At 43.0% G+C, this 24,953-nt stretch overlaps 2 protein-coding genes across 2 annotated transcripts in view; one reads left to right on the top strand and one right to left on the bottom strand.

Annotated features, from left to right (window-relative positions):
- Nucleotides 1–747: 747 nt before the first annotated feature.
- Nucleotides 748–8,952, bottom strand: prorsd1 (prolyl-tRNA synthetase domain containing 1). Its single transcript, XM_015940633.3, has 4 exons — nt 8,750–8,952; nt 2,762–2,887; nt 2,584–2,673; nt 748–1,121 (listed from the first exon to the last, which is right to left on the bottom strand). Exons 1-4 carry the CDS (start codon nt 8,828–8,830, stop codon nt 909–911), a joined length of 510 nt encoding a protein of 169 aa, XP_015796119.1. The 5' UTR covers nt 8,831–8,952; the 3' UTR covers nt 748–908.
- Nucleotides 8,953–10,967: 2,015 nt separating this feature from the next.
- The window catches only part of LOC107372404 (melanopsin-A), a 66,088-nt gene continuing 52,102 nt past the window's right edge, over nt 10,968–24,953 (top strand). Inside the window, exon 1 of the mRNA XM_015940634.3 lies at nt 10,968–11,350. Within this exon, the coding sequence (XP_015796120.3) occupies nt 11,180–11,350 (171 nt within the window). The 5' untranslated portion in view covers nt 10,968–11,179. The remainder of the gene's footprint in view (nt 11,351–24,953) is intronic.

Raw genomic sequence — 24,953 nt, 5'->3', positions numbered from 1 at the left:
AGCACATGGATGATACAGCAGAGGATTGGGAGAATGTCATGTGGTCAGATGAAACCAAAGTAGAACTTTTTGGTATAAACTCAACTCGTCGTGTTTGGAGGAAGAAGAATACTGAGTTGCATCCCAAGAACACCATACCTACTGTGAAGCATGGGGGTGGGAACATCATGCTTTGGGGCTGTTTTTCTGCTAAGGGGACAGGACGACTGATCCGTGTTAAGGACAGAATGAATGGGGCCATGTATCGTGAGATTCTGAGCCAAAACCTCCTTCCATCAGTGAGAGCTTTGAAGATGAAACGTGGCTGGGTCTTCCAAGACGACAATGATCCCAAACACACCGCCCGGGCAACAAAGGAGTGGCTCCGTAAGAAGCATTTGAAAGTCCTGGAGTGGCCTAGCCAGTCTCCAGACCTCAACCCTATAGAAAATCTGTGGAGGGAGTTGAAAGTCCGTGTTGCTCGGCGACAGCCCCAAAACATCACTGCTCTCGAGAAGATCTGCATGGAGGAATGGGCCAAAATACCAGCTACTGTGTGTGCAAACCTGGTAAAGACCTATAGTAATCGTTTGACCTCTGTTATTGCCAACAAAGCTTATGTTACAAAGTATTGAATTGAATTTTTGTTATTAACCAAATACTTATTTTCCACCCTGATTTACAAATAAATTCTTTAAAAATCCTGCCATGTGAATTCATGGATTTTTTTTCACATTCTGTCTCTCACAGTTGAAGTGTACCTATGATGAAAATTACTGACCTCTGTCATCATTTTAAGTGGGAGAACTTGCACAATCGGTGGGTGACTAAATACTTTTTTGCCCCACTGTAGTTCAAAGCTGTATCTCAAGTCATGCTCAGAGAAGAACCTGAAGGACACTTATTTCCAGATTAGACCCAAGTCCGTCTCACTCAAAGCTCTCCAGGACAGGTTCATGTCCCGTCTCTTTGAGGAAGTGTAGCAGGTCATCTGGTCGAAGCCCCATGGTGGCAGCGTTGGTCATTGGGTGGAAGTAGACCATCTGGTGACCTCCTTCTACCAGGTCCCGATCCAGGACAAACTTCACACTGTGATCCTTATCAAAGAGCAGAGCGAGAGCCGTCGCACATCCCTGACCCACCTGAGAAGAGAATCGGGACACAGAATAAAAATTAAGATCCATCCATTTTTCCACTGCTTATGTGAGGTTGATCCGAAGGGGCAGCAGCCTTAGCAGAGAGGCCCAGATTTCCTCTCGCTAGTCACTTGGGGCCAGCTCCTCCAGGGGAATCCCAAGGCCAGCCGAGAGACATAGTCCCTCCAACATGTCCTAGGTCTTCCTTTAGGTGTTCCTGTGGTTGGACGTGCCTGGAAAACCTCACCAGGGAGGCGTCCAGGAGGCATCCTAACCAGATGCCGGAGCCACCTCAGCTGGCTCCTCCAGATGTGGAGGAGCAGCAGATTTACTCTGAGCCCCTCCCAGATGACCGAACTTCTCACCCTATCTCTAAGGGAGAGCCCAGACACCCTGCGGAGAAAACTCATTTTGGCCACTACCCAAAGCTTGTGACCATAGGTGAGAGTAGGAACGTAGATCCACCGGTAAACTGAGAGTGTCACCTTCCAGCTCAGCTCTCTCTTCACCACGACGGACAATGCCTGCATTACCAATCTACCTATCGATCTCCCAATCCATCATTCCCTCACTCGTGAACAAGACCCCGAGATACTTAAACTCTCCACTTGGGGCAGGACCTCATCCCTGACCTGGAGAAGGCATTTTTCCCTTTTCCGACTCAAGACCATGGTCTTGGATTTTTAAAGGAGCTGATTCTGATCTAAAACTAAAATCGCATACCTAAAATGCATTTGTAAAGATGATCTACAAGTATTTATTTTTCATCTACTGTAAAGTGAAAAATAACAACCAGTCGTCTCAAGACATCACAAAGTTAACATTCCAACTGACCCTACTCATCTGTGCAGTGAGTTCAGGTCATTATGCCAATTAGTTAAATGGTTCTAGAAATGGTTCTCCTCCCCTCTAGATTACTGTAACACACTTCTCACGGTTTAACAAAAAAGCCCTTGACCGCCTTCAGTTGGTCCAGAACTCTGCAGCGAGGCTCCTAACTGGAGCAAACAGAAGAGCACTGACTCTGGAATAATCTTCCTTTATCCTTATGTAATATTGACAGTCTGGACACAAAAACAACAGAAGATCCTTTTATTTAAAGCTGCTTTTACTTTAATCTTTTGTGTTTTTTTATTTCAATTGACTATTTATCTTTCGGTTGTTTTATGATATTTTTGTAGTTAGATTTTTATGATCATTTTATAATTTTATGACTTTACTCTTTTGTTTAAAATTTCTAAATCTTTTGTGTTTTCTGATTTTAATTATCCTGAATGATTCACTGTACTGTAAAGAGTCTTATGGCTCTGAAAGATGCTACACAAAAGCGGGTCATTTCTTATTAGCATGATGATATTTAGTTGCTTTGATTTGATGACTTAACGGTTTGTTTCGTTGATCTTTCTGAAGCCCTTTGTGATTTTCTGTTCTGTGATAAGTGCTTTATAAATAAAATGTATTTACGTACCTTCAGCTTGTCCAGCATTATCGCCTCATCAGCAAACCGCAGGTTTCCACTCCCAACCCCAAGCTTTTTGGCAAGGTCGTTCAGGTTCACCTGCAGACGTGCAGACAAGCTTATTTCAGGTGTACAGGTGTGTTTCATCTTTAAGAGGAGAGGCCAAGAGAAGGAAGCATGCGCTGACCTGGCGGTCGTGGCGAGCTGACACCAGCCACAGACCTTTCTTCTTCTTGTCCTTCAGAAAGAGGTTCTTAGTGACGGCGCCACTCACATCCTGCAGGTGCGGCATCATCTCCTCCACTGTGAACACCTGCAGGGGGGAGGAGAAAGAGTGGTCATTGTCTCGTAAGTGAAAAGTTATGACCCACAAAACCAAACCTGATGTTACTTCTGCCTGTGACTCTATTTGAATTCATGTTCAACCTTCAGCTGACTGCTGCATTGATGTCTGGCTCTCTCTAGTGGTTCAGGAGGGGCAGCACACAGTTTATTACAGTTTTTCTCAGTTGCAAAAACACTAAAATCCATTGACTGAAGAAAGTTCTCAGTTGCTTGAACTCATTAAGCTAACTGTTGAGCCTGTTGTCAAAACCTTAAACAATCTCACACGGTTTAGCAAAACTCTCAACGCATTCTCATTCTTAAAACATTCTCCACTCTAATGTGCATGTCGTCCATACTGGTAAACACAAGTGGCACACATTTACCCATAACAAGAGCACAAATGTCATTGATTGAACACAATCAGTCAAATAGATTTCACTTGTTTCAAATGATGTGACAACCATTACAAGCAAGTTCAGAGAGCAAGCAGGTTGGTGAGGGTGGGAATGAGAAAGTGTGACAATGGATAGAAGAATTCATGTGAGAGGACGAGGACGGGTGCGTATGCGAGGTGGGGGATGAGGAGGAGGGCAAGAAAGAGGAGGATGAAGAGGAAGAGCTAGACAAAGAGTGGAAATATCAAATGAAATCCGAGCAACAACCATAGACCATGTTGTTGTCCATGGGCTGACAATGAGGGAAGCAGAACTTAAAGTGCAACCCAATTTGAGCCGATTTTCTGTGTCCTACATAGTAAGGACATTCAGAGAAGAGAACAGGTATAGTTTATTCTACTACATTGTATATGCAGCTGTTCCAATAGCCATTTGCTAGACTCATCCCTGTATTGCACTGCGTAAATGTATTTGTAACTGCATATCTACTATTTATAGAATTGCAAGGATGCCTCGTGCGGGTGGAAGGACTGCTATATTCACGCAGGAGCAGGAGACCAATATAGTGGACACGGTCCTTCAAAATAACACAATACGACTCAGAGAAATCCAGGAGTGAGTGATACAAGACAACACACAGTTCCAGCGAATCGACAGTGTGAGCATTTCCACAATTAACCGTGTCCTCAGTCGTGACAGGCTGCGAATGAAACAAGTTTACAGAGTACCTTTTGAGTGCAACTTGCCAAGGGTGAAAGAACAGCGAGCTCAGTATGTGCAAGTAAGTGTACATCCAGACACGTTTACAGTAATCCAGATTGTCAACGCATACTATATGAAAGACATTACTCGAGTGCAATCCATCGACAAGCACACTGCTGCTAACTACTTAAACATTCTCCCTCTCCTGATAATAGCTTTTTGCTTTCCTTGACGTTGGATGTGCTACTACTAGTTTACCCGTTTAATTAGAGATCCACTAGGATAAATACAATAAAGTTTCTCACCAAATAGAATATTTACTAAGACATCACAATAGAACTGTAGACACGTGTGTGTGTGTGTGTGTGTGTGTGTGTGTGTGTGTGTGTGTGTGTGTGTGTGTGTGTGTGTGTGTGTGTGTGTGTGTGTGTGTGTGTGTGTGTGCGTGCGTGCTTTGTCTTCTCGATCCCCAGTGAGTCGTGGAGGATGGCTGCTTATACTGAGCCAGGATTCTCTGGAGGTTTCTTCCTGTTAAAAGGGAGTTTTCCTCTCCACTGTCGCTGCATGCTTGCTTAGTATGATGATTGCTGTATAGTCACTGACACTCGTCAGTGACTTGATGCAATTTGCTGGGTTCCTTATATAGGACACATTATTTCTGATTGGCTTAATGAACTGTGAATTGGAATTTTTATTATGTGAAGTGCCTTGAGACGACTCTTGTCGTGATTTGGCGCTATATAAATAAACTTGAATTGAATTGAATAAATCGGAAGTGTTTACACTATTCCTAATTGTACTCTACAGCATAGCGCTGACTTTGTACAACGTACACAATTCTATATTGTATTTCTACACAGACAATATTTGACTTGGAATCCTTGGACAGACCCCATGAGTTCATCTTTGTTGATGAAGCAGGCTTCAATCTTCAGAAGAGGAGAAGGAGAGGCAGAAACATTATAGGACTGCGGGCCATTGTTGAAGTCCCTGGTCAACGAGGTGGCAATGTCACCATCTGTGCTATCAGCAACCATGGTGTCATACATCATTATGTTACATCGGGGCCTTATAACACCCAGCATCTCCTCAGATTTCTTGTCAGTCTAAGAGATGCATTATCTGAGCAGCAGGGTGAAGAGCTGGGTCCCATCCCAACCTACGTAACAGTGTGGGGCAATGTCAGTTCCCACCGAGCTGCTCAGGTGAGGGAATGGTTCATCATCAATGGGCAGTTTATGAACCTGTACCTCCCTCCATACTCGCCTTTCCTGAATCCGAATGAGGAGTTTTTTCCCTCTTGGAGATGGAAAGTGTATGATAGACAGCCCTACATCAGAGTAAATCTGCTGCAAGCCATGGATTTAGCCTGTGGCGATATAGGTGAGGAATCATGTCGAGGCCGGATACGGCACAACAGAGGCTTCCCCCCGTTGCCTCAGGAGGGAAAATGTTGTATGTGACATCGATGAAGTACTGTGGCCTGACCCTGCCCAAAGACAAGACGAGGCCCATTGATGACATATTTAGTCCTTTGTTTTTCATTGTATGTTTTTATTCCATTGTCATTGAACACTGTAGCACAATGGATTGCAGGCTGCATATGGTTCAATAAACAAATTGTATGGCCCTGAACTTTGTGCTTTCTATTTATTAGTGTATTGTTTACCGACTGCTTGATAGTGTAATTGTGAGCAATTTGTTCATGATTTGAGAGTAGTGTTTGATTTTGAGCACAGGTAAAACTGTTTAGAAGCGAGAGTTTGATAATGCAAGAGGAATGAGAGGTTTTGTAAATCGTGCTTGAAGCTGAGGTTTTGTGTTGCATGTTTTGAGAAAAGGGAACAAGGTTTCAGGAATTGTGCTTTAGCAACTGAGAAAAACTAAATCCAGAAAAACACTTTTGTATATAAACAAATAATTATCACACATAAATCTAAGTGCTCTGTGTGTCTAATTATACACATTTCTTAAACTTGTTCTGCCAGATTAGATGCAAAAAACATCTTTATATTAAAACTATTTCTGAGCTTATTTAAATGACAGTATAGACACACAGTGAGATTATTTAGGGTTTAAATAAATTTGGATAGTAAACTTAGAATAATTACATTTTCTGAAAGTACCCATGTATGGAAGCAATTATGTACATAAATCCAAAGTATTAAGCATTAGCAGGAATGGTCTTTCATTTTCTCAATACAATTGCTCATTTTGACTCATAAATAAAATGAAAAAGTTATTCTCCAAGCTGCTTTTTAATTTTCTCCTTTATCATTGCTCACTATGACTTAAAGCTGGAGTCTGTAACTTTACCTCATAGAAGAGAGGAGGAGATTTTGTAATTTAAACGATTATTGCTTCTTTCCCTGGCAGGGGCGGACGGGGACATCAATTCAGGCCGGGAATTTTGAAACCATCCCAGGCCGCTGCCCAATTCACGCTAAACACTAGAAGTGAGTCAACTTGGGCGCCTACTGATGTAAAAGTGTAAAACAACTAAAACTTCACACGTGCCCTGATTCTTTCCTCTAAAATATAAATATTTGTGTTCTGCTGCTCTTTTGTTTTACAACAGCATCGGTACGCTTCCTGTGCACAGATTATTAAGAATTCTTGTTTCAGCTGTGACATTAGATGATGGGATCAATGATAAAAACATTTCTGTCATGGACTCCATGGAAACTTTGAGAGAATCCACAAATAGAGGCTTTCAAATGGTTTTGTTACTGACAGATTTTTGTGAGTTTAGAAAAGAAACAGATGACAGCGTGTCCAAAAATTTGTTTATCGTCGGACAATATTAGAACATGACAATAATGTCTGAGGTGTTTTTACAAACGCTGTATCATTAATTCTCCTGGACAGGGTATGAATTACACAGAGGCTTCTGGGGGAACCCAGTGATGGGGGGGGGGGGGGGTCCGTTTTGCCTTGGCCCCCAAAATGTCTTGAAACGGCCCTGGGTGTGTGACTGAGTTTTGAAGGTGATCTGAATTGTATCAGATGCATAAATATTACATGTGTATAACTTACTGTTTTAGAAATCGTGTAGTGGAGATAAATCTACCTACATTTTACTTTCAAGCTTCGTTTTCTTGTTTTTATTTAACTATTTCCTGTCCTGTCTGTCTCTCATCTTCCTGCATCTCCTCTAAACTCTCCAGAAAAACTGCTGCCTGGATTCTTACTTTTTCACCTCATCACTTACTTTTGAACTACGCAGATCAAAGGGATCTCCTGACCGCAAAGCGCGGTACGCGTTTCGATGCTTCGTCAGTGAGGTGAAATCACCGCAGCACACGATGAGCGAAGCGCGTCAGGAACGATTAAAAGACAGAGGATATAAACAGATCTGAACGATCATGTGTTAATAATAGTTTTGTTGCGCCACCTTGAGAATGTATCGTGCGCCGGACACAGCGGGCGCACCAACGATCAGCGCTCTGCGTCCTCTCCGCTCAACAGCATCCCGCTACGCTGAGAGTCCATAAATATTTTAATTCAGGCAGAAACTGGATCTTTCCCTGAAAGATATCTAGCCCCCCATAACTATATCCCTGCTTCTGGATGAAAAACCGGACATTTTGATCAATGTAGGAAACGCCCCCCCCCCCCCCCCCCCCCCCCCCCCCGATACCCCGGACAGAGTGAAAAGTGGACATGTCCGGGGAAAAGAGGACGTATGGCCACCCTACAATTAGGAGCATCATGGCAGAGACTGACCTGTTGCTGGTCTCGGTTCATTTCAACATTTTGCCAGGCTCAGTGCTTCAATGTGGGGCTCACTGTATTCACTTTACCAAGAATAAAGTGCTCCCACACTGTGCTCTTTGTTAACCGCTTCCAACGCAAGTCAATTTATTTGATTATGTCACGTGACAAGCTCACCTCTTCTTCTGTGGTTTTTGAGTAAACATACTTTGATAACGATGCACTCATGCACAGCAGAAAGACATGAACTGCTTTGTTTGTTTGTTTTTAGCCCCATTGACTTACATTCATTTTTTATTCTTCCAGGGACCCATGGTCCGGAAGTAAATGGACATGACTTAGGCTTCCTATGGCCCTCTATTGGTAAGGTCTTAATCAAACACAGAAATACCTCTTGCTTGCAGTGATTTAGGTATGTACTGCCCCCTATTGACAGGGAAAATACACACAGTCACTTTAAATTGTATTACAATTTGCCAGTGTTGTTGGAAAATTTAATCTTAAATGTCCTTTTCTTTATCTTTCCCATTAAGTCACATAATGAGCAATGATAAAGAAGAAAATGAAAAAGCAGTTTGCAGGACTTATTCATATCATTTTGTGACTCATAACTGGCAGTTTTGTTGTAAAACAAAAAGCATTTCTGCTAAAGCTTAATTATTAGGATTGTGTTACCCATTTGCTTCCCTACACACATAACTGCATAAGGACAGACAGACAGACAGATAGACAGATAGATAGATAAAGAATTATATTTCTGCAAGTTTTCTGAATCAAAATGTTGAACAACTATCCCGCAGCTGAAGGTTTGGGCCCGGTTTAGATGAAAATGTTTTACAAGTTTAAAGTTTTATAAAAGGCAGATGTATTTTAGGTATTTCAGGTACTGTGGTAGGGTTCAGTTGTGTTTCACGCAATAATGGCGTTCGGTGCTTCCTCCTGCCGCAGTTTCTCTCTGATATCCAGACTCATTTCTAGTTTAGTAGTTTAAATCATTCTCATTTCCCGGAACACTTCTTTGCTGGTTTCGGTTTTACCGGAGGATGATCCACGCAGCTCGTCCGGATGTTTAGACTCTGCAGGTATTTCTCCAGGTCAGCGCGCAGATCCTCCGACATGACGAACGATGATTGTTCCCGTTAATAAAGATTTAAAAAGACCAAACGGGACAGGAAAGAGCCGCGGACTCAACGAGAAGGGACAAACAGCTGCTGTACTTCCTCTTCTTTGAGGTGTCTAAGTAGAATAAATTGTAACAAGTAGAAACATCGCCCCCTTGTGGATCAGAGGTGAATTCCCACTTCTCCCAGAGCTGATAGATGGTAGTAAACAGCTGAAAGCTGGTCGGTGAAACATTATTCTAGATAACTATCAGGTTTTGATGGAGCTACGTTCCCCCTACTGATTAAACATGTTCATATACTAAAACAGCACAGGTACATTTAATCATATGTTTACTTTCTGTGTTAATCAGCTCACCCATGAAATAAACCATAATGTACCATAAATTAATAAGATACAAGCCAAGTGTTCATCTCTCAATTATTTAAGATGATCTAATGCAAAAACATCAAAACTCATCAATCAACACAGGAACAAAAACAACCTAAATAACCTAGCACAGGAAACCACCTTTTTAACAGCAAGTCACTGAAAAACAGCTAGCTTTTCCATAAATCTGAATTTTAGAAACAAAATTTTTGGGGCCACACCCCTCCCCCTAGTCAGCTCAGTGACATCACACATCAACTTATTATTGTAAGAGTTTATCTAAACCAGCTCCCTCTCTGGGATTTTATTTTCACAAACAAAGTTCCTTCCTTTGGGCTGCTGACACAGTTGTGTCCTTTCCTTTTATTGCCCCGGTGCCACAGTGTGTCTGCATGATGGTTCCCACTGCTTCACACAAGCTAAATTCCAGTGATCATGTCTTCTGTTTAACAGTTCCAACCATGTTGTGAGGAGTTAAGACACCTGCCTAAATGATAAATGACCCGCACTTGTATAGCGCCTCTCAGAGTCAGGACTCCAAAGCACTTTACACTACAGTGTATCATTCATCCATTCACACACACATTCACACACTGGTGGGGATGAGCTACGATGTAGCCACAGCTGCCCTGGGGAATACTGACAGAGGCGAGGCTGCCGAGCACAGGCGTCAAAGGGGCGCCTAGAGGGCATCGGCATGCCACTTCCACCTGACTGACATTTATTATGAAACTCACCTCTCTGATCCAGTTTAACACCTGAATACGTACCTCTTTTGCTAAGCGAGCGTTACCAAACGGCACAGATTTGGGTCAGAACTGAAGTGATTGAGGCTCCTGTCAGGGAATTTAAAGTGGAGGAAGGAAAGATCAAAGCTTTTTTACACATCTCTCCTCATGTAAATCTGGTGATTTTTGGCTTTGGAAAATAAATAACCCTCAAACATCCCAAATGCATTTCATTTTAAACCTTTTGTTTCTCAAACAGGAAGTCAGGTTGACCCAGAACATCAGTCCTGCAGCTGCAAGCAGAAATCCTTAATCCAGATATTTTCTACAAGATGAGTTCGTGGAGCTGAGAGAGAAAATGTGTTTTTATGTTTGGAGTAAATAAAGATCAACACTAACCTGAAACAAACCACAGACTGTGTTTTCATGTTTGAAGCTTGTTTAGAAGAGATCTTTTTCATGTGATTCAGACACAAGACATCCTCACATCACTGGTTCAGGCCTGAAAACATCACGCGTTTGACAGAGCGTTTTGTTTTTGACTCTGAGGGGACACATGCATTTAACCGTTTTTATTTAATGTTTTCTTTTCCTGCTGAGAGTAAACGAACGCTTTCAGAGGATTTAAACTTTAGGCTCTGGATCTGACTGCTGCTTCATTCTCAGTCAGGCACTTTGTCCTCATTATGTAATTTGTTTCTGGTGGGTTTAAACCCCATCAAGTGATTTTATAATCACCATAATGAGTTTTAGCAGAGAACTGACCTAAAGAGCCAAATCTCCTGTGTTCTCTTATGAACCCCAGCACCACGGTGATCTTGCTCTTCACCTGCAGAGCGGCACGTGGATCCACCTGGAGACGTTCATGACTGGGAGTTCTACAGCTGGTTCCATTGATCCGGACCTGAAGATTTGTGGAGATAGAACATCTACTTGCAGAGCAGAGTCAGTGGTATATTGATGTTAGCCAATCAGAGGAGAGATATCCAAATATCGGGATTTAAGACCTCTGAGGCTCAGATGTGACGTGGGCAAATTTTAGGTCCGAGGGTTATTTGGCGTTTCAGATGCTTTTAGTTAGAAATCATCTAAAATTTATAGCTTATTTAAACTATATGCAAATAAATTTCATATAAAACAAAAACACCTGTTTTTACTTTTATGGAACAGCCGGTTTAGATTCACCTGCTCAAACCATCTTCCTCCCGCCTCCTGCAGACACAGCGCGTGAGGAGAACGGAGGGAGCGATGGACGGCGAGAGGAGCAGCAACACCTCCTGCGGAGAGCGCGAGGTGATCTGCTCCGCGGCGCGCGCCACGGACACGCTGTCCACAGCCTCCGCGTTGAGCGACAGCGCTCAGGCCGTGAATACGCACCGGCTCCTGGACCTGCAGCTTCCCGCCACGGCCAGCCGAACGGTGAGGAACCTTCTGTCTGTTATCAGCAGCAGCAGCCAAGAACAGGTGGGAGGTGTTTCTGCTGCTGGGTTTAGTCACGTTTACGCAACGATACTCACATTTAGTAACGGGTTTGGTAGAGGAAGCAGGAAATGATATTAAAAACGAAACATTTGTTTTGTCCTGAACACGTGGCAGCATGGACGTAATTTTGGGGGGGGGGGACAGGGGGGACATGCCCCCCCCACTTTTTCCAAAGTCAAGGTTTGACCCCTGCACTTTTTACCATCCAAAAACAATATTACGCTATATTAATTGACACTGGTTGAGCTCTAGGACCAAGCAGAAAACAACAGTTTGTGTTGAAGCCTGTTTCCCATTAGAACATACTGTAAAGATCCCCCCCCACCCCCACCCCCCCGTGTCCCCCCCACTTCTAAAGTGAAAATTACGTCCATGCGTGGCAGTTTGCTCAGCCCCACAGTTGTTACTACAAAACTGTTTAAAACGGTCTTAAACTGCTTTTGGCACCTCAGCTTGAATGAGATCTGACCGCTGCGCAGAAGCAGACTTCTGCAGGCGGTATGAGTGGGTTCAAAGACACACGCTTCTTAAATAGGAAATGTGTTTTTTCATTGTTAAACAGGTAAAATATTTTTATTGTTTGCATTACCTTTTTCAATATAAAACTTTGTGGGCAGCAAAGTTAGCAGCTCTGTTGCCTCGCAGACTGCATTTGTTCTGCATAGAGATCTCCTCATGTAGACCAAAACGTGCATGTTGGGTTGATTGGAGACTGTGTGTGCAACATACACTGTGAAATTAACCGCTTTGATGAGTAACTTATTGTAAAAACGATTACAGTGTTGATGCTGTCAAACTAAACACGGTAACGTTCATTGTTTGTGTTAATATAATAGAATTTAATTAGGTGGGCGCATTTTAACAGGTGTAGTGCCAAAAAGATGCCAGCCGAGATTTGCATGACCTGTTATGAGAAGGTGCATACAAAGAACGAGTTTTTTAAATGCATTTGCATGTTTCTTACCCGTTTGCTTCCTTACACAATGATGGTTTATGGGCAGATAAATAAAAAAATGACAGTTTATTTAAAAATACATCTTTAAAAATTGTGTATTTATGAGTCACATTCCTGTTTTTTTTAAACATCCTGTGATGTATAATCTGTGGACAGAAGTACAGCTTGACCCAGCTCGACCTAGCTGGGGAAGTGTGACCTTTGGGTCACAAATGAGGCCGTTCATGTCACTACAGTGGGTAGCAGAGAGGCAGTTCTGAGGAGGTGGTGAACTTAAGGCGTTAGAAGACTCGAAATTTGGCTTTAGACTATCCACTTGGTTGTACCCAAAGTATCTAATCATATTGTCTCTTGAAGTTGTCTCTTGAAGTAAACCGGCTGGAGTGGTCTGTGGGCATTATGGGCCAGGCACTTAAGTGGATAAGATCCTACTTGACAGGGAAGAGTTTTTGTGTGAGGTTGGGGGACTGTTCCTCCGACCTGGCTGAGCTGCCTTGGGGAGTGCCCCAGGGATCGATTTTGGCCCCACTTTTTTCTCCCCATATCTCCTACCCCTCGGTGACCTATTCCGCAAACATGGCGTGTTATTCCATAATTTTTCCAATTAGGTGTGGTGGTTTATGCACCATTCAACCTTTGTTGGACTGCCTGGAGGACATCAAGCTATGGTTGGCTCAGAACTACTTGTGTTTCAACAAACACAAGACTGAAGTAATTCTGTTTACTCCACCAAAGTCTGTAGGAGGTGCCCAAGGGCTTGATTTTTACACACTGGCACCGCATCAGAAGGCGGTGGTCACTAACCTAGGGGTAAAGTTGGACGCAGAGCTCAGATTTGATGCTCAAGTGAACAGAATCATGAGATCTTGCTTCTTTCATCTATGCCGTATAGCGAAAATTAAGCCATTTCTGTCACATAGTCATTTGGAAACTGTGATCCATTTCTTTGTTACCTGCAGGCTGGATTATTGCAACTCGCTATATGCGGGGTTTAGGCAAGCTCCAATAGCACGCCTCCAGGCGGTTCAGAACTCGGCTGCTTGGTTGTTAAGATCTACCAGGAGGTCTGAACATACTACACCAGTCCTACGTGCTTTGCATTGGCTCCCTGTCTCCTATCGAATCAGGTTTAAGGTAATCCTGTTTGTGTTTAAGGCGTTAAACTCAGGGGCACCTAAATACCTTCCTGACATCATCCACCGACATGTCCCGGAGCGTTCTCTTAGGTCATCTGACCAGAGACTATTAACTGTGCCCAGGTACACCTTGAAGTCTCGTGGGAGTCGTGCCTTTTCAGTGCTCGGACCAAGTCTTTGGAATGAGCTGCCAGCCGACGTAAAGCAGGCCAAATCACTGGAGACCTTTAAAAGCCGACTAAAAACACATCTGTTCTCGTTGGTATTTGGACATTGAAGTTGGGATTGCGTGGGCAGCATCACTTTGAATGTGTCTGGATCTGATTCTGGAAACAGGACTGATATGGATTGCGAACTTGTACTCGGGATTTCTTATTGTATTTTAAATGGTTATATGTCTGTTTTATTGTTGTGCTTGTTATTGGTGTACAGCACTTTGTTTGTCCGTTTTGGGCATGTTAAAGCGCTTTATAAATAAAGTTGATTTGATTTTATTTGAAGTAGGGCAGCACGATATTAGGAAAACCTGCGATATTCGATAACAGTGCTTAATATTGCGAAATCTATATTACTTGCGATAAATGAACAAATAATAATAATAATAATAATACATTTTATTTCAACAGCGCCTTTCTGAACACTCAAGGACACTTTACAGAGATAAAATACACAACAATAAAAGATAGAACAGCATAAAACAGACAGATTGGAGCAAAGAGAGTAACTATTGGAATGCTAGACGGAACAGGTGGGTTTTGAGTCTGGTTTTATAGAGAGTGAGGGAATCAATGTTACGGAGGTCAGGAGGGAGTGAGTTCCAGAGCTGGGGAGCAGAGCGACTGAAGGCCCTGCTCCCTGTAGTGACCAGACGGAAAGGTGGGACAGAGAGGTGAATGGAGGAGGAGGACCTGAGGGAACAGGTGGAGGTTGAAGGATGAAGGAGGTCTGAGAGGTACGGTGGAGCTAGGTTATGGATGGCTTTGAATGTATATAGCAGAATTTTGAATTGGATTCTGGAAGTGACTGGGAGCCAGTGGAGCTGCTGAAGAACAGGGGTGATGTGGTGGAAGGAGGGAGTTCTGGAAATGATGCGGGCTGCCGAGTTCTGGAGAAGTTGGAGTTTATGGAGGGATTTGTGAGGAAGACCGAAGAGAAGAGAGTTGCAGTAGTCAATACGGGAAGTGATGAGGCTGTGGACAAGGATGGCGACCGAGTGAGTAGTGAGGGAGGGGCGTAGGCGGTTAATGTTACGTAGATGGAAGTAGGCAGATCGGGTAATATTGTTTATGTGGGACTGGAAGGATAGTGAGGAGTCGAGGATGACACCCAGACTCAACCTGAGGGGAGGGGGAAACTAAGGAGTTATCGACAGGAAGTGTAAAGCTGTGGATTTTGGATACTAAAGATTTAGTGCCGACCAGTAACATTTCTGTTTTATCACTGTTGAGTTTGAGAAAGTTTGATGTGAACCAGTTGTCATGATCCACCCTGGCCTCCCTGACTGTGTCTCTCCTGCCTTGATTACCCTTATTGTTCTCACCTGTCCCTCATTGCTCTGCCCATGTGTTCCTGATTCCCTTGTGTATTTATACCTCCCTCCTTGTTGCTGTCTTCGTCGGATCATTGTCGTTTTGTGCTTGTTCGTTTGTCCTGTCGCTCCCGTTCTACAATTAAATCATTTTTATTTTTTCATCCGTTGCCTGCTCTTCTGCCTCCTGAAACCCACCACCACACATGGTCTGCCATCTCCACCCGAAGAACATGACAGAATGATCCGACCAAACCTGGACCTGTGGTGAGCTAACACCTGTTTCTTGAGGATTATTTTTCTTTTTGTTCCCTTTCAGCGGAGGGAGATTTCGGCCTGGAGTTTTTTGGTTTTTCAGCGCATCCTACCTGTTTTCGGGGTGGTCGAGCCCTCTGGGAGATTCCGGCGCATCCTAGCTGTTTCGGGATGGTCGGGGTCATTCTCTTCTCCTGCTGTTTCGCCCCGTCCTGTTCGTCACGGAAGCTGCTGTTCCTGGAGTACTCTGATGGAGGTAAAACCCCCTACGCACGCCATCATTCTCCGGGGTGGTAGGGCTGGTCTTCCTGCTCCGTGGTCTGCTTCCCTTCACCCGAGCCTGCCCGAGGATCCTGTCGAGTCACGGTGTGCACCTGCTCAGAACTGTGGTCGAGTACCTGCTGCCGCTCCTGGTTCCCTCGCGTCGCTCTTACGGTTATCGTCCCACTTCCTGGTCCACGCTTGCAGGTCCTCCACGCGGCAGTTCCTGCTGGGTCCTATGCCTGCTGCTGAAGTTCCTGCTGGGTCCCACGCCTGCTGCTGCAGTTTGTTTAGTGTTCCTGGTCAAGTCTTTGTGTTCCTGGTCAAGTCTTCGTGTTCCTGGTCAAGTCTTCGAGTGTGATCCTGGTCAAGTCTTCGAGTGTGTTCCTGGTCAAGTCTTCCGGTCTCCTGGTGTCGAGTGTTCGAGTTTCCTGGTGTCAAGTCAAGTGTTCGAGTTTCCTGGTGTAAAGTCAAGTGTTCGAGTTTCCTGGTGTCAAGTTAAGTGTTCGAGTTTCCTGGTGTCAAGTCAAGTGTTCGAGTTTCCTGGTGTCAAGTTAAGTGTTCGAGTTTCCTGGTGTCAAGTGTTCGAGTTTCCTGGTGTTGAGTCAAGTCAAGTGTTCGAGTTTCCTGGTGTCGAGTCAAGTCAAGTGTTCGAGTTTCCTGGTGTCGAGTCAAGTCAAGTGTTCGAGTGTCCTGGTGTCGAGTCAAGTCAAGTGTTCGAGTCTGAGTTTCCTGGTCCCGAGTGTTCGAGTTTCCTGGTCCGTCCCAAGTCAAGTCTTCAAGTCCGAGTTTCCTGGTCCAAGCTCGAGAGACCCTTCGTGGGTCAGAGTTGTGCCGCCTGATCCGAGAGGCCCCTGCTCCGCGACCCTGGTCTGAGTTCGTGGAGACTTTTGTAAGTCGGAGTTGTGCCGCCTGATCCCAGAGGCCCCTGCTCCGCAGCTCCGGACTGAGTCCTTTGTTCCCCGGTCACGTCTTCTGTGTTCCCTGGTCACGTGTACCCGAGTCTAGTCCATTCGTTCCCGAGTCTCCTGTGCTATGTGGCTTGTGGGCATCTGGTATCCGCCCCTTAAGGGGGGGGGGGGTAACTGTCATGATCCACCCCGGCCTCCCTGACTGTGTCTCTCCTGCCTTGATTACCCTTATTGTTCTCACCTGTCCCTCATTGCTCTGCCCATGTGTTCCTGATTGTCGTTTTGTGCTTGTTCGTTTGTCCTGTCGCTCCCGTTCTACAATTAAATCATTTTTATTTTTTCATCCGTTGCCTGCTCTTCTGCCTCCTCAAACCCACCACCACACATGGTCTGCCATCTCCACCCGAAGAACATGACACCAGTCTTTGATTTCAGATAAACAATTGGTGAGGGAGTAAGGAGAAAGTGAAGAGGAGGGTTTGGAAGATACATAGAGCTGGGTGTCATCCGCGTAACAATGAAAATGAATGCCAAATTTACGGAAAATATTTCCCAGGGGAAGAAGGCAAGTGATGAAAAGTATACTAAAGTATGCAGTGTTGATGTCGTCTGGCGTGTGATGTCTGCTCTGGGTTCAAAGCAAACAAAAACTAATGCATGAATTCCATTACAACATAACATTTTTATTGCAAAATATGCAGCTGCACCTGCTACTGTATTAGCAGCAAAACAACAAACTTCATGCATGCAGTTTCTCAGTGACTTTAAAACATCACCTCCACCATAAAACTTTTTCTGATGCTCCAAATACAGAAAAACATCCCTTACCAGGGTTTTTAGAATAAATAAAAACATCTGAAAATAAGTTTAAATGTTAAATAATAGTTAACATCACTTAAATGCAACAGCAAATTCTCTCATTGCCACTGAACATTTTCTGAGAGAAAAACAATTGTCTATCTTTCAGAAGAGGAACTGGCAAAAAAACTACATGGAAAATATGTGAAAATGTTTGGTTTTAACTCCAAATTGAACAAGTTTACCTCAATCTTAAAAAGCAGCTCAGATGATGAAACTCCAAGTATGATTCTGATAACAAGCTAACAAATTCAGCTAGCTCCTCTAAGATAACCGGCTAGCAGAGCTTCTGACTGACAGTTTATGTGCAGCAGCAAATCAACTATCCTGATTAACAAGGTTATAAAAGCTCATAAAGGAAAAATCACTTTGATGTGTGGGGGAACTTTTCCAGACCCTCTTTAGCAGGGTGGGGCTGGGAGGAGAGTGCTGTAGCCTTTTAGCTAGAAGCTAACCGGAGCCTGGGGCTAACATCACCACCCGGTGGAACACTAGCGACATGAAGGTGGGTTGGTTCACCGGCACGTGCTGGAGTCAGCCCGGTAAAAATGATTAGCAACACCAAGCGGACTCACTTTCACGTTTGAAGGCAGCGCTGATTCCAGAAACATCAGCACAAAGTGCATTCGTTGCTCTGAGCCAGAATGACGAACAAGGGAACGGTGCTGCTAGCTCAGTTCGGGTGTTCTTCCATCCTAAGGGTCTATGTAGGGGGCGGGCGTATCACGTGAATGGACCCATTTGATTGGCCGCATATCAGAAGGGTCTACATTTGATTAGTCAAATAATACTTCCGCATAAAAAACAGAGCTGGTTTACAAAAAGCTGATGTATGTCATGGATGGAAATGTTTGAACCAAACATTTATCACCGTTTTTGGCTTGCTTTGCGATGGGCCTATCGCACGTCCTGTTATCCTGATGACGATAATTTTTTGATATATTGTTCAGCCCCAATTTGAAGTTGTCTGCCTGCTCTTTATATAGGCCGTCCTCATTGATTGAAAGCAGCTGCACCTGTCCCTGCTCGTCACCGCTCACCTGCAGTCAAGCTCAACAAGTTGTTAGCTGATGGCCATTCACCTCAGATCATGACACCAACCCCCTGAATGTGGTTGCGGACCAGTCATCCCGGAAGGGCTTGGAGTAGACACGCTACTTCTCTGGGTCGAGAAGAGCCAGCTGAGGTGGGTTGAGGATCTGTTCAGGAAGACTTCTGTACGCCTCCCTGGTGTGGTTTTCTGGACACGTCCAACTGGGAAGACACCTAAAGGTAGAAGTAGAACATGCTGGAGAGACTAATTCTGTTGGCTGGCCAGGGAACGCCTTGGGATTTTCCCGGATTTTCATTAGTTGTCAGTAGGGCTGGGACTTGATTAAAAATTTTAATCTAATTAATTACAGGCTTTGTAATTAATTAATTAATCTCAATTAATCGCATTTTAATCGTTCAGGAAAATGTGCTCTCAAAGTAAAACTTTTAATTAAAATTATGAGACAGAGAATCAAACATTAGACATGATTATTACTGTAAACTAAAGCTTTTAATAGAAAAATGCATTTTAATTATTCAAACGTCACTGTGTGATATGAAACAAAACCCAAATCAACTAAAATTTATAATTACAAATAGAAAACACCTGCACAGGGTTCCTGAGCCTTTAAATAGTCTCTCTGTCTAGATGAATGACTGAAATAAATTTGACTTTGCACCAGATTCTAATATTTCCAGTTTTACTTGTTTGTATAATTGGGAGTTTTTATTAGCATTTCTACTCATAATGTAGTAAAAACACACATATATATAATAATCCTTCAAAATGGCAGTAGAACAGGCACAAATATGATCTAGGACTTAAATGTACTAACTTTTAACACCAGAGCAGGCGTGACATATTCTGAGAATGATCAGGAACACTAACTGGTTCCAGTTGGATGACTGGAGGATGATGGGAAGATGAAAGATCATGGCAAGGAAATGATGTGACGAACAGGTGAGCGGGCCTTCCTTACATGGGAAGTTCTGATGTCACGTTAAGAAGGGGATGCTGCAGACCCGCAGATTCACACCTGCAGCAGCGAATCTGGTGTGATCTCCAGTCTGATCACAACTTCCTCGTTCCTCGCTGCCCCTTATACACTTAAGCATCCGCCTCTTAGCTGATGACAGCTTCAACACACCTCGCTGCTTAATGATAGTAATGCATGTGATGTTTAGAAGAGACTCGTCTCAGAAACATATAATTCCCCGACAGAATTGTTTAGAAAATCATCAGAAAAGTTTCAGAGTGTTTCTGTTTTAACAAACTTCTGTTTTCAACTTTAAGACACGTTGTTTGTGATTGTTTACAGAGTAGTGAGAACAAGGGCGTCAGTTTGTTTTCAGAATTGCTGGGGACAATAACCATACACTTGAGTGGGGTTTAAAAATTGCTGGGGACAATAAAGTAGGCTAGCACAGGGGTCGGCAATCCGCGGCTCTGGAGCCGCATGCGGCTCTTCCATCCGATGCAACTCTCTGTGCTTGTAAAATAATAAATTGATATTTAAATAAAATGCTTTATATTTTACTGCATTAATTTTACACCTGTTTGCCAATTCTAAATGTAAAGATTGTCTGCGTAAACCTGAACAGGTCCAACCCGGTCTGCGGTGGTTGACCGGTCACGCTTGTGCGTAATCATATAGGCACTTTATGAGCTGAAGAGGATGTGAGATTCTGGGCTTCTCCTCAGACGGCTCCTGGATGTGTCGCCACATTGGAGCCAGGAACAAGCGCTATTCAGCCAAAGTTTCATCATCAGGGAACATTTTCTAAGTGACAAGTCTCTCTGAGAGACAGGGTTTGGAAAACACTCGCTTCAGTGGGAGGAATCTTCCCGCATGCGCACTGCATGGTTCTCTGCGTGGCTCTGGGGTTAATCAAGTTTAATTGTTTCTCTTTGCAACAATCTTCACAGGAAGGCAAAACAGTTAAACGGCAGGTTACATATATTTCCATTTGACTGTTTATTTTGACAGATGAACTCAAGGATGTTGCTTGGTTTGAAAAAATTACCCCGACGCACACGGATGCTCATGGATGAGCTGACATTTTAATCGTTAACGCACACGCGGAGGTAAAATATTCCCATCAGAACATCAGAGCTTTATACTGGACACTGTGTTCAGCGCGGCTAGGAGCGCCCCCGGTGGACAGTGAGCTGAAGATCTGGGGTTCGCAGTGCAGCGCAGTGCAGAACCACGCGCATGCGATGATTTCCTCCCACTGAAGCGTTCTGGAAACCCGGTCTCTCTGAGGGATGTGTCACTTGGAAAATGTTCTTTTTATGAAATTATGAAACTTTGGCTGAACAGCGCTTGTTCCCGTCTTCCGCATGAAGCGTAGAGACATTTGATCACGCACAAAGTTTATGTGGAGCAGAAGCGGTCGGGCCACGGCAGGTGAAATGTTCCTAGCCTACATGAAGTGAAACTGTTTAATTGTAACATTAATGTGTTACTGGACACGCTGGTCTGGTTGGTTAGACCAGTGTTTGAAGTGGAAAACACACACACACACACACACACTCACTCACTCACTCACTCACTCACTCACTCACTCACTCACTCACACACACACACACACACACACACACACACACACACACACACACACACACCAATTAAAATATAAAATAATGCTGATAGCGTGGACTAGAAGACAGGTGATGGTTTACGTATTTAAATGATGATCAGGCTGCTGTAAAATGTAATCTCCATCCACATCCAGACACAATTATCCTCTATTCTTTCTCTAGTCGCTCTGCTCTTGTCTGGGCTGATCAGCTGATGGTGCGCGCGCGCCTAACTAGCGGCTGATGCACATTTTACGCATTTGGAGAGGTGGACTGGATGCTTTGCGTTTACTGGAAGATGGTCCACTTAACGCACGGGTGTAGACTACATATTAGTGACAAATGAATGAAAATTAAATTGTGAGTTTTTACTTCATATTTTAGTAATAAAAATGACGGGGGAACACATTTATGACATCTTTTTAAACGAAATTTTCTAGCGCGACCTGCCTGCTTCACTTAAGTCACTGCTTATTAAGGTCCGTCCAAAATTACCGTGGGAAACGGGTAATAATGGTTCTTTGATGGGAACAGGGTGCCGACCCCTGGATAAGATCTGAGCTGGTAAAACAAAAATCCTCATCAGCAGGCGTTTTTGAAAGTGGGGGGGACACAGCTGCCAATCACAAATTTTGCCGGGGACATGTCCCCGGCGTCCCCGGTTAAAATGACGCCTATGAGTGAGAACACGGAGCGTTCTCCCAGCGGCAGCCAGGTGCCTCTCGTTTGTCTGACTACTTTCATAAACTACTGTTAGGGCACAGAATTATTCTGGCTGGTGCTTTCAGCGCTGCACAGATGTTACGTAAATGTTAAAAATATAGCTTACCACAACTTTTGTAAAGTTTCCTGTGCCACCCGGCAGCTGCAGCAGAGACGATCTCTGAAAAATGTCGGACTGGGCTCAAGATGGCGACCAGTGCGGAGGTGTTGTGAGGAGCTCCGTGACTGTGAGTTGTACCACGTTAACAAAGGCAAATAAACCATATATTACCGGCATTGTTGTTCAAGGAATCGTTTATGCATAAGATAAGAGGAAGAAGAACTTGTTACTGAAAGGATACTCACCTCCACGTCGACTGTTTCTAGCTGGCTAGCTTACAGTCATCTCAGCTCAATCTTTTGAAATGGCAAAAAGAGGACCGAAAAATTCCAAAGAGGAAGCCTCTTTACTGCAACGAGGTATGCAGGACTTTGATGCTGCTTTCACTCCACTACCTGTTACACCCACAAAGAGCCCTGATACAAAAAAAGCAAAATCAGCTAACATCTCACCTGAAGGAACATCTAACGATGACATCTTGAAAGCCGTAATGGAACTATCTGGCCGCATTGCAGCGCTAGAGCAAAAAATAACTAAAAATACAGAAGTTATCGCAAATGTCTGTGATCAGCTAAAAGCAGTTGAAATGCATGTACAGAAGAACGAAAACATGATTAAAGATGTATCGGAGCAGTTGGTTAAGGAGCAGCAAAGAAGTGATGATGCCGAACGATACAGCAGACGATGGAACCTGCGGCTGTATGGCAAGAAAGAAACACCGGGGGAAAACATCAGAGAGGAGATAATGAAGCTCTTCGTTGCGCTTGCACCAGAGGATAAAGAAAAGTTGGATTTCCTTGTTGATACTGTGCACAGGGTTGGTGTAGTCCGGGACAATTCCACTCGACCTGTCATTATTCAGTTCACTATGCGAGCTTTCAGAAACAAGATCTGGAAGGTATCCCGTGACAACAACACACTTAAAGAGAAGAAACTGTTCCTGAAGGAAGATCTGACACAGGCTGACCGGATGGAGCGAAATCGGTTGTGGCCGATAGTGGAGGAAGCTAGAAAGCAAGGAAAGCGTGCTGGCTTTAGAGGCCCTCATGCTTACATAGAAGGGAAAAAAGTTACTCGCTAGATGTTGATTTAAAGCTGTGTGACGATGGATGCTGGTAAAATTATTTTCAGTTAATACTTGAAAAAGGTTTAAAAAATGTGCATAAAGCAAATGGGTACTTGCAGTTAAGGTTAAAGGTTCGTAAGTACTATTCTTTTATTATTTTTCTTTTTTCTTCATCTTTTTTCTTCTCGGTGATTGTTATTGACATCAGCAATTTGTTCAAATATGGCAGGTTTTAGTTTTAAGGCACTAAATGTTTGTTCACTTAATGTTAGGGGTCTACGGGAAATCACAAAAAGAAAGGCAATTTTCATATTTTGTAGGAACTGCAATGCAGACTTCGTTTTTCTGCAGGAGACTCATTCATGCAAGGATGATGAAAAGTTTTGGAAGTCACAATGGGGGGATTCCATATTTTTTTCTCATGGCTCAAATCACTCTGCTGGCACGGCAATTCTGTTAAATAGATTTTGTGGTGACATACTGCAGTCTGTAATGTCAAATGAAGGTCGCTGGCTTATGTTGGCTGTGAAATTGGATAACCAACATTTTATTATTGGAAATGTTTATGGCCCAAATAATTCATCTCATGCAAGAACTGTTTTTCAGGAATTTTCTTTAAAGTTGGATTTTTTGAAAGCAAAATACAATAACCCCATTTTAATTATTGGAGGTGACTTTAATGATGTTTCAGATGATATTGTGGACCGGCTTCCTCCAAGGTTTACATCAATAAGTTTCAAACCTACTGAATTTTTGAGCGCAAATTACCAGCTTACAGATGTGTGGAGATATATGAACCCTGACGCTACACAATATACGTGGTCCAATTCTAGCAGGAGTTCCCAGTCACGAATAGATTTATGGTTAATGTCTACACATGGATTACAATATGTCACAGACATTTCTCACTCACATGCCCCATTATCTGATCATAAATTAATAAATCTTAGATTAAAAGGAGTTAAAGAACGACCAAGTATTAGGGGCTATTGGAAATTTAACAATGACCTTTTGGAAGATAGAAATTTTAAGGAAAGTGTTTCATTTTTGGTTGAGAAAATTTTTAAGGAAAGAGAGATGGATCCAATTCAAAAGTGGGAGTTTTTCAAATATAAGGTTCGGGAAACAGCAATAAAACGATGTAAAGAAATACAGAAACAGAACACAAATAAAATGCAACATTTAATTGTTAAATTAGAGCCCCTAATATCTAAGCAAGACTTGTCTGAAAGTGAATTAAGAGTTCTGTCCAATCTAAAAGATGAACTTGATAAAATGTATGTCAATTTAGCTAAGGGTGCATTCATAAGGTCTAGAGCTAAGTGGTTAGAGAAAGGAGAGAAAAATTCTAGTTACTTTTTTGCTCTAGAAAAAAGAAACAGGAAAAGAAACAACATTGTGGCTCTTAATATTAATGGTATAATAAACTCAGACCCTGCTATGATCGCCAGTTATACTACCTCATTTTACAGTGATTTGTATTCTACAAAATTTAATCAGACTAATTGTGACAGATTCTTAAATCATATTAGGATGTTTACACCTCTGATATCGGAGGCCTTTAAAGACTCTTGTGATGCTGAGCTTTTATTTCCAGAAATTACAGATGCTTTGCATTCAATGAAGTTAGGAAAGTCACCTGGTAGCGACGGACTCTCAGTAGAATTCTATCTTTGTTTTTGGGAATTAATTGGTAGTCACCTTTTTCTGATGTTCAAAGAATGTATAAGTAGGCAAGAAATGACAACAACCATGAAACAAGGTCTTATAACTCTGCTCCCTAAGACAGACAAAGATCCTTTAAAAATAGAAAATTGGAGACCTATCTCACTTTTAAATATTGATTACAAAATTTTATCTTTGGTGTATGCGAAAAGACTAAAAAAGGATTTAGGTGAGATAATAAGTGAAAACCAGAACGGATTTCTTCCCAAACGTCACATTAGCTCTAATATTAGACTAGTGTTGGATCTAATCGATTATTCACATTTTATACACTCAAATGCTTTGATGATTTTCCTTGACTTTTATAAGGCATTTGATTCGATTGAACACACCTTCATTTTACAAACACTTCAAATTTTAGGTTTCGGAGAGTCGTTTATTAGTGTTATTGAAATGCTTTATAAAG

Source organism: Nothobranchius furzeri, chromosome 12, assembly GCF_043380555.1.
Source record: "Nothobranchius furzeri strain GRZ-AD chromosome 12, NfurGRZ-RIMD1, whole genome shotgun sequence".
Taxonomy (NCBI): Eukaryota; Metazoa; Chordata; class Actinopteri; order Cyprinodontiformes; family Nothobranchiidae; genus Nothobranchius; species Nothobranchius furzeri.
Note: the sequence above shows the minus strand (reverse complement) of the source record. Positions and strands in the feature narration are given on the sequence as shown.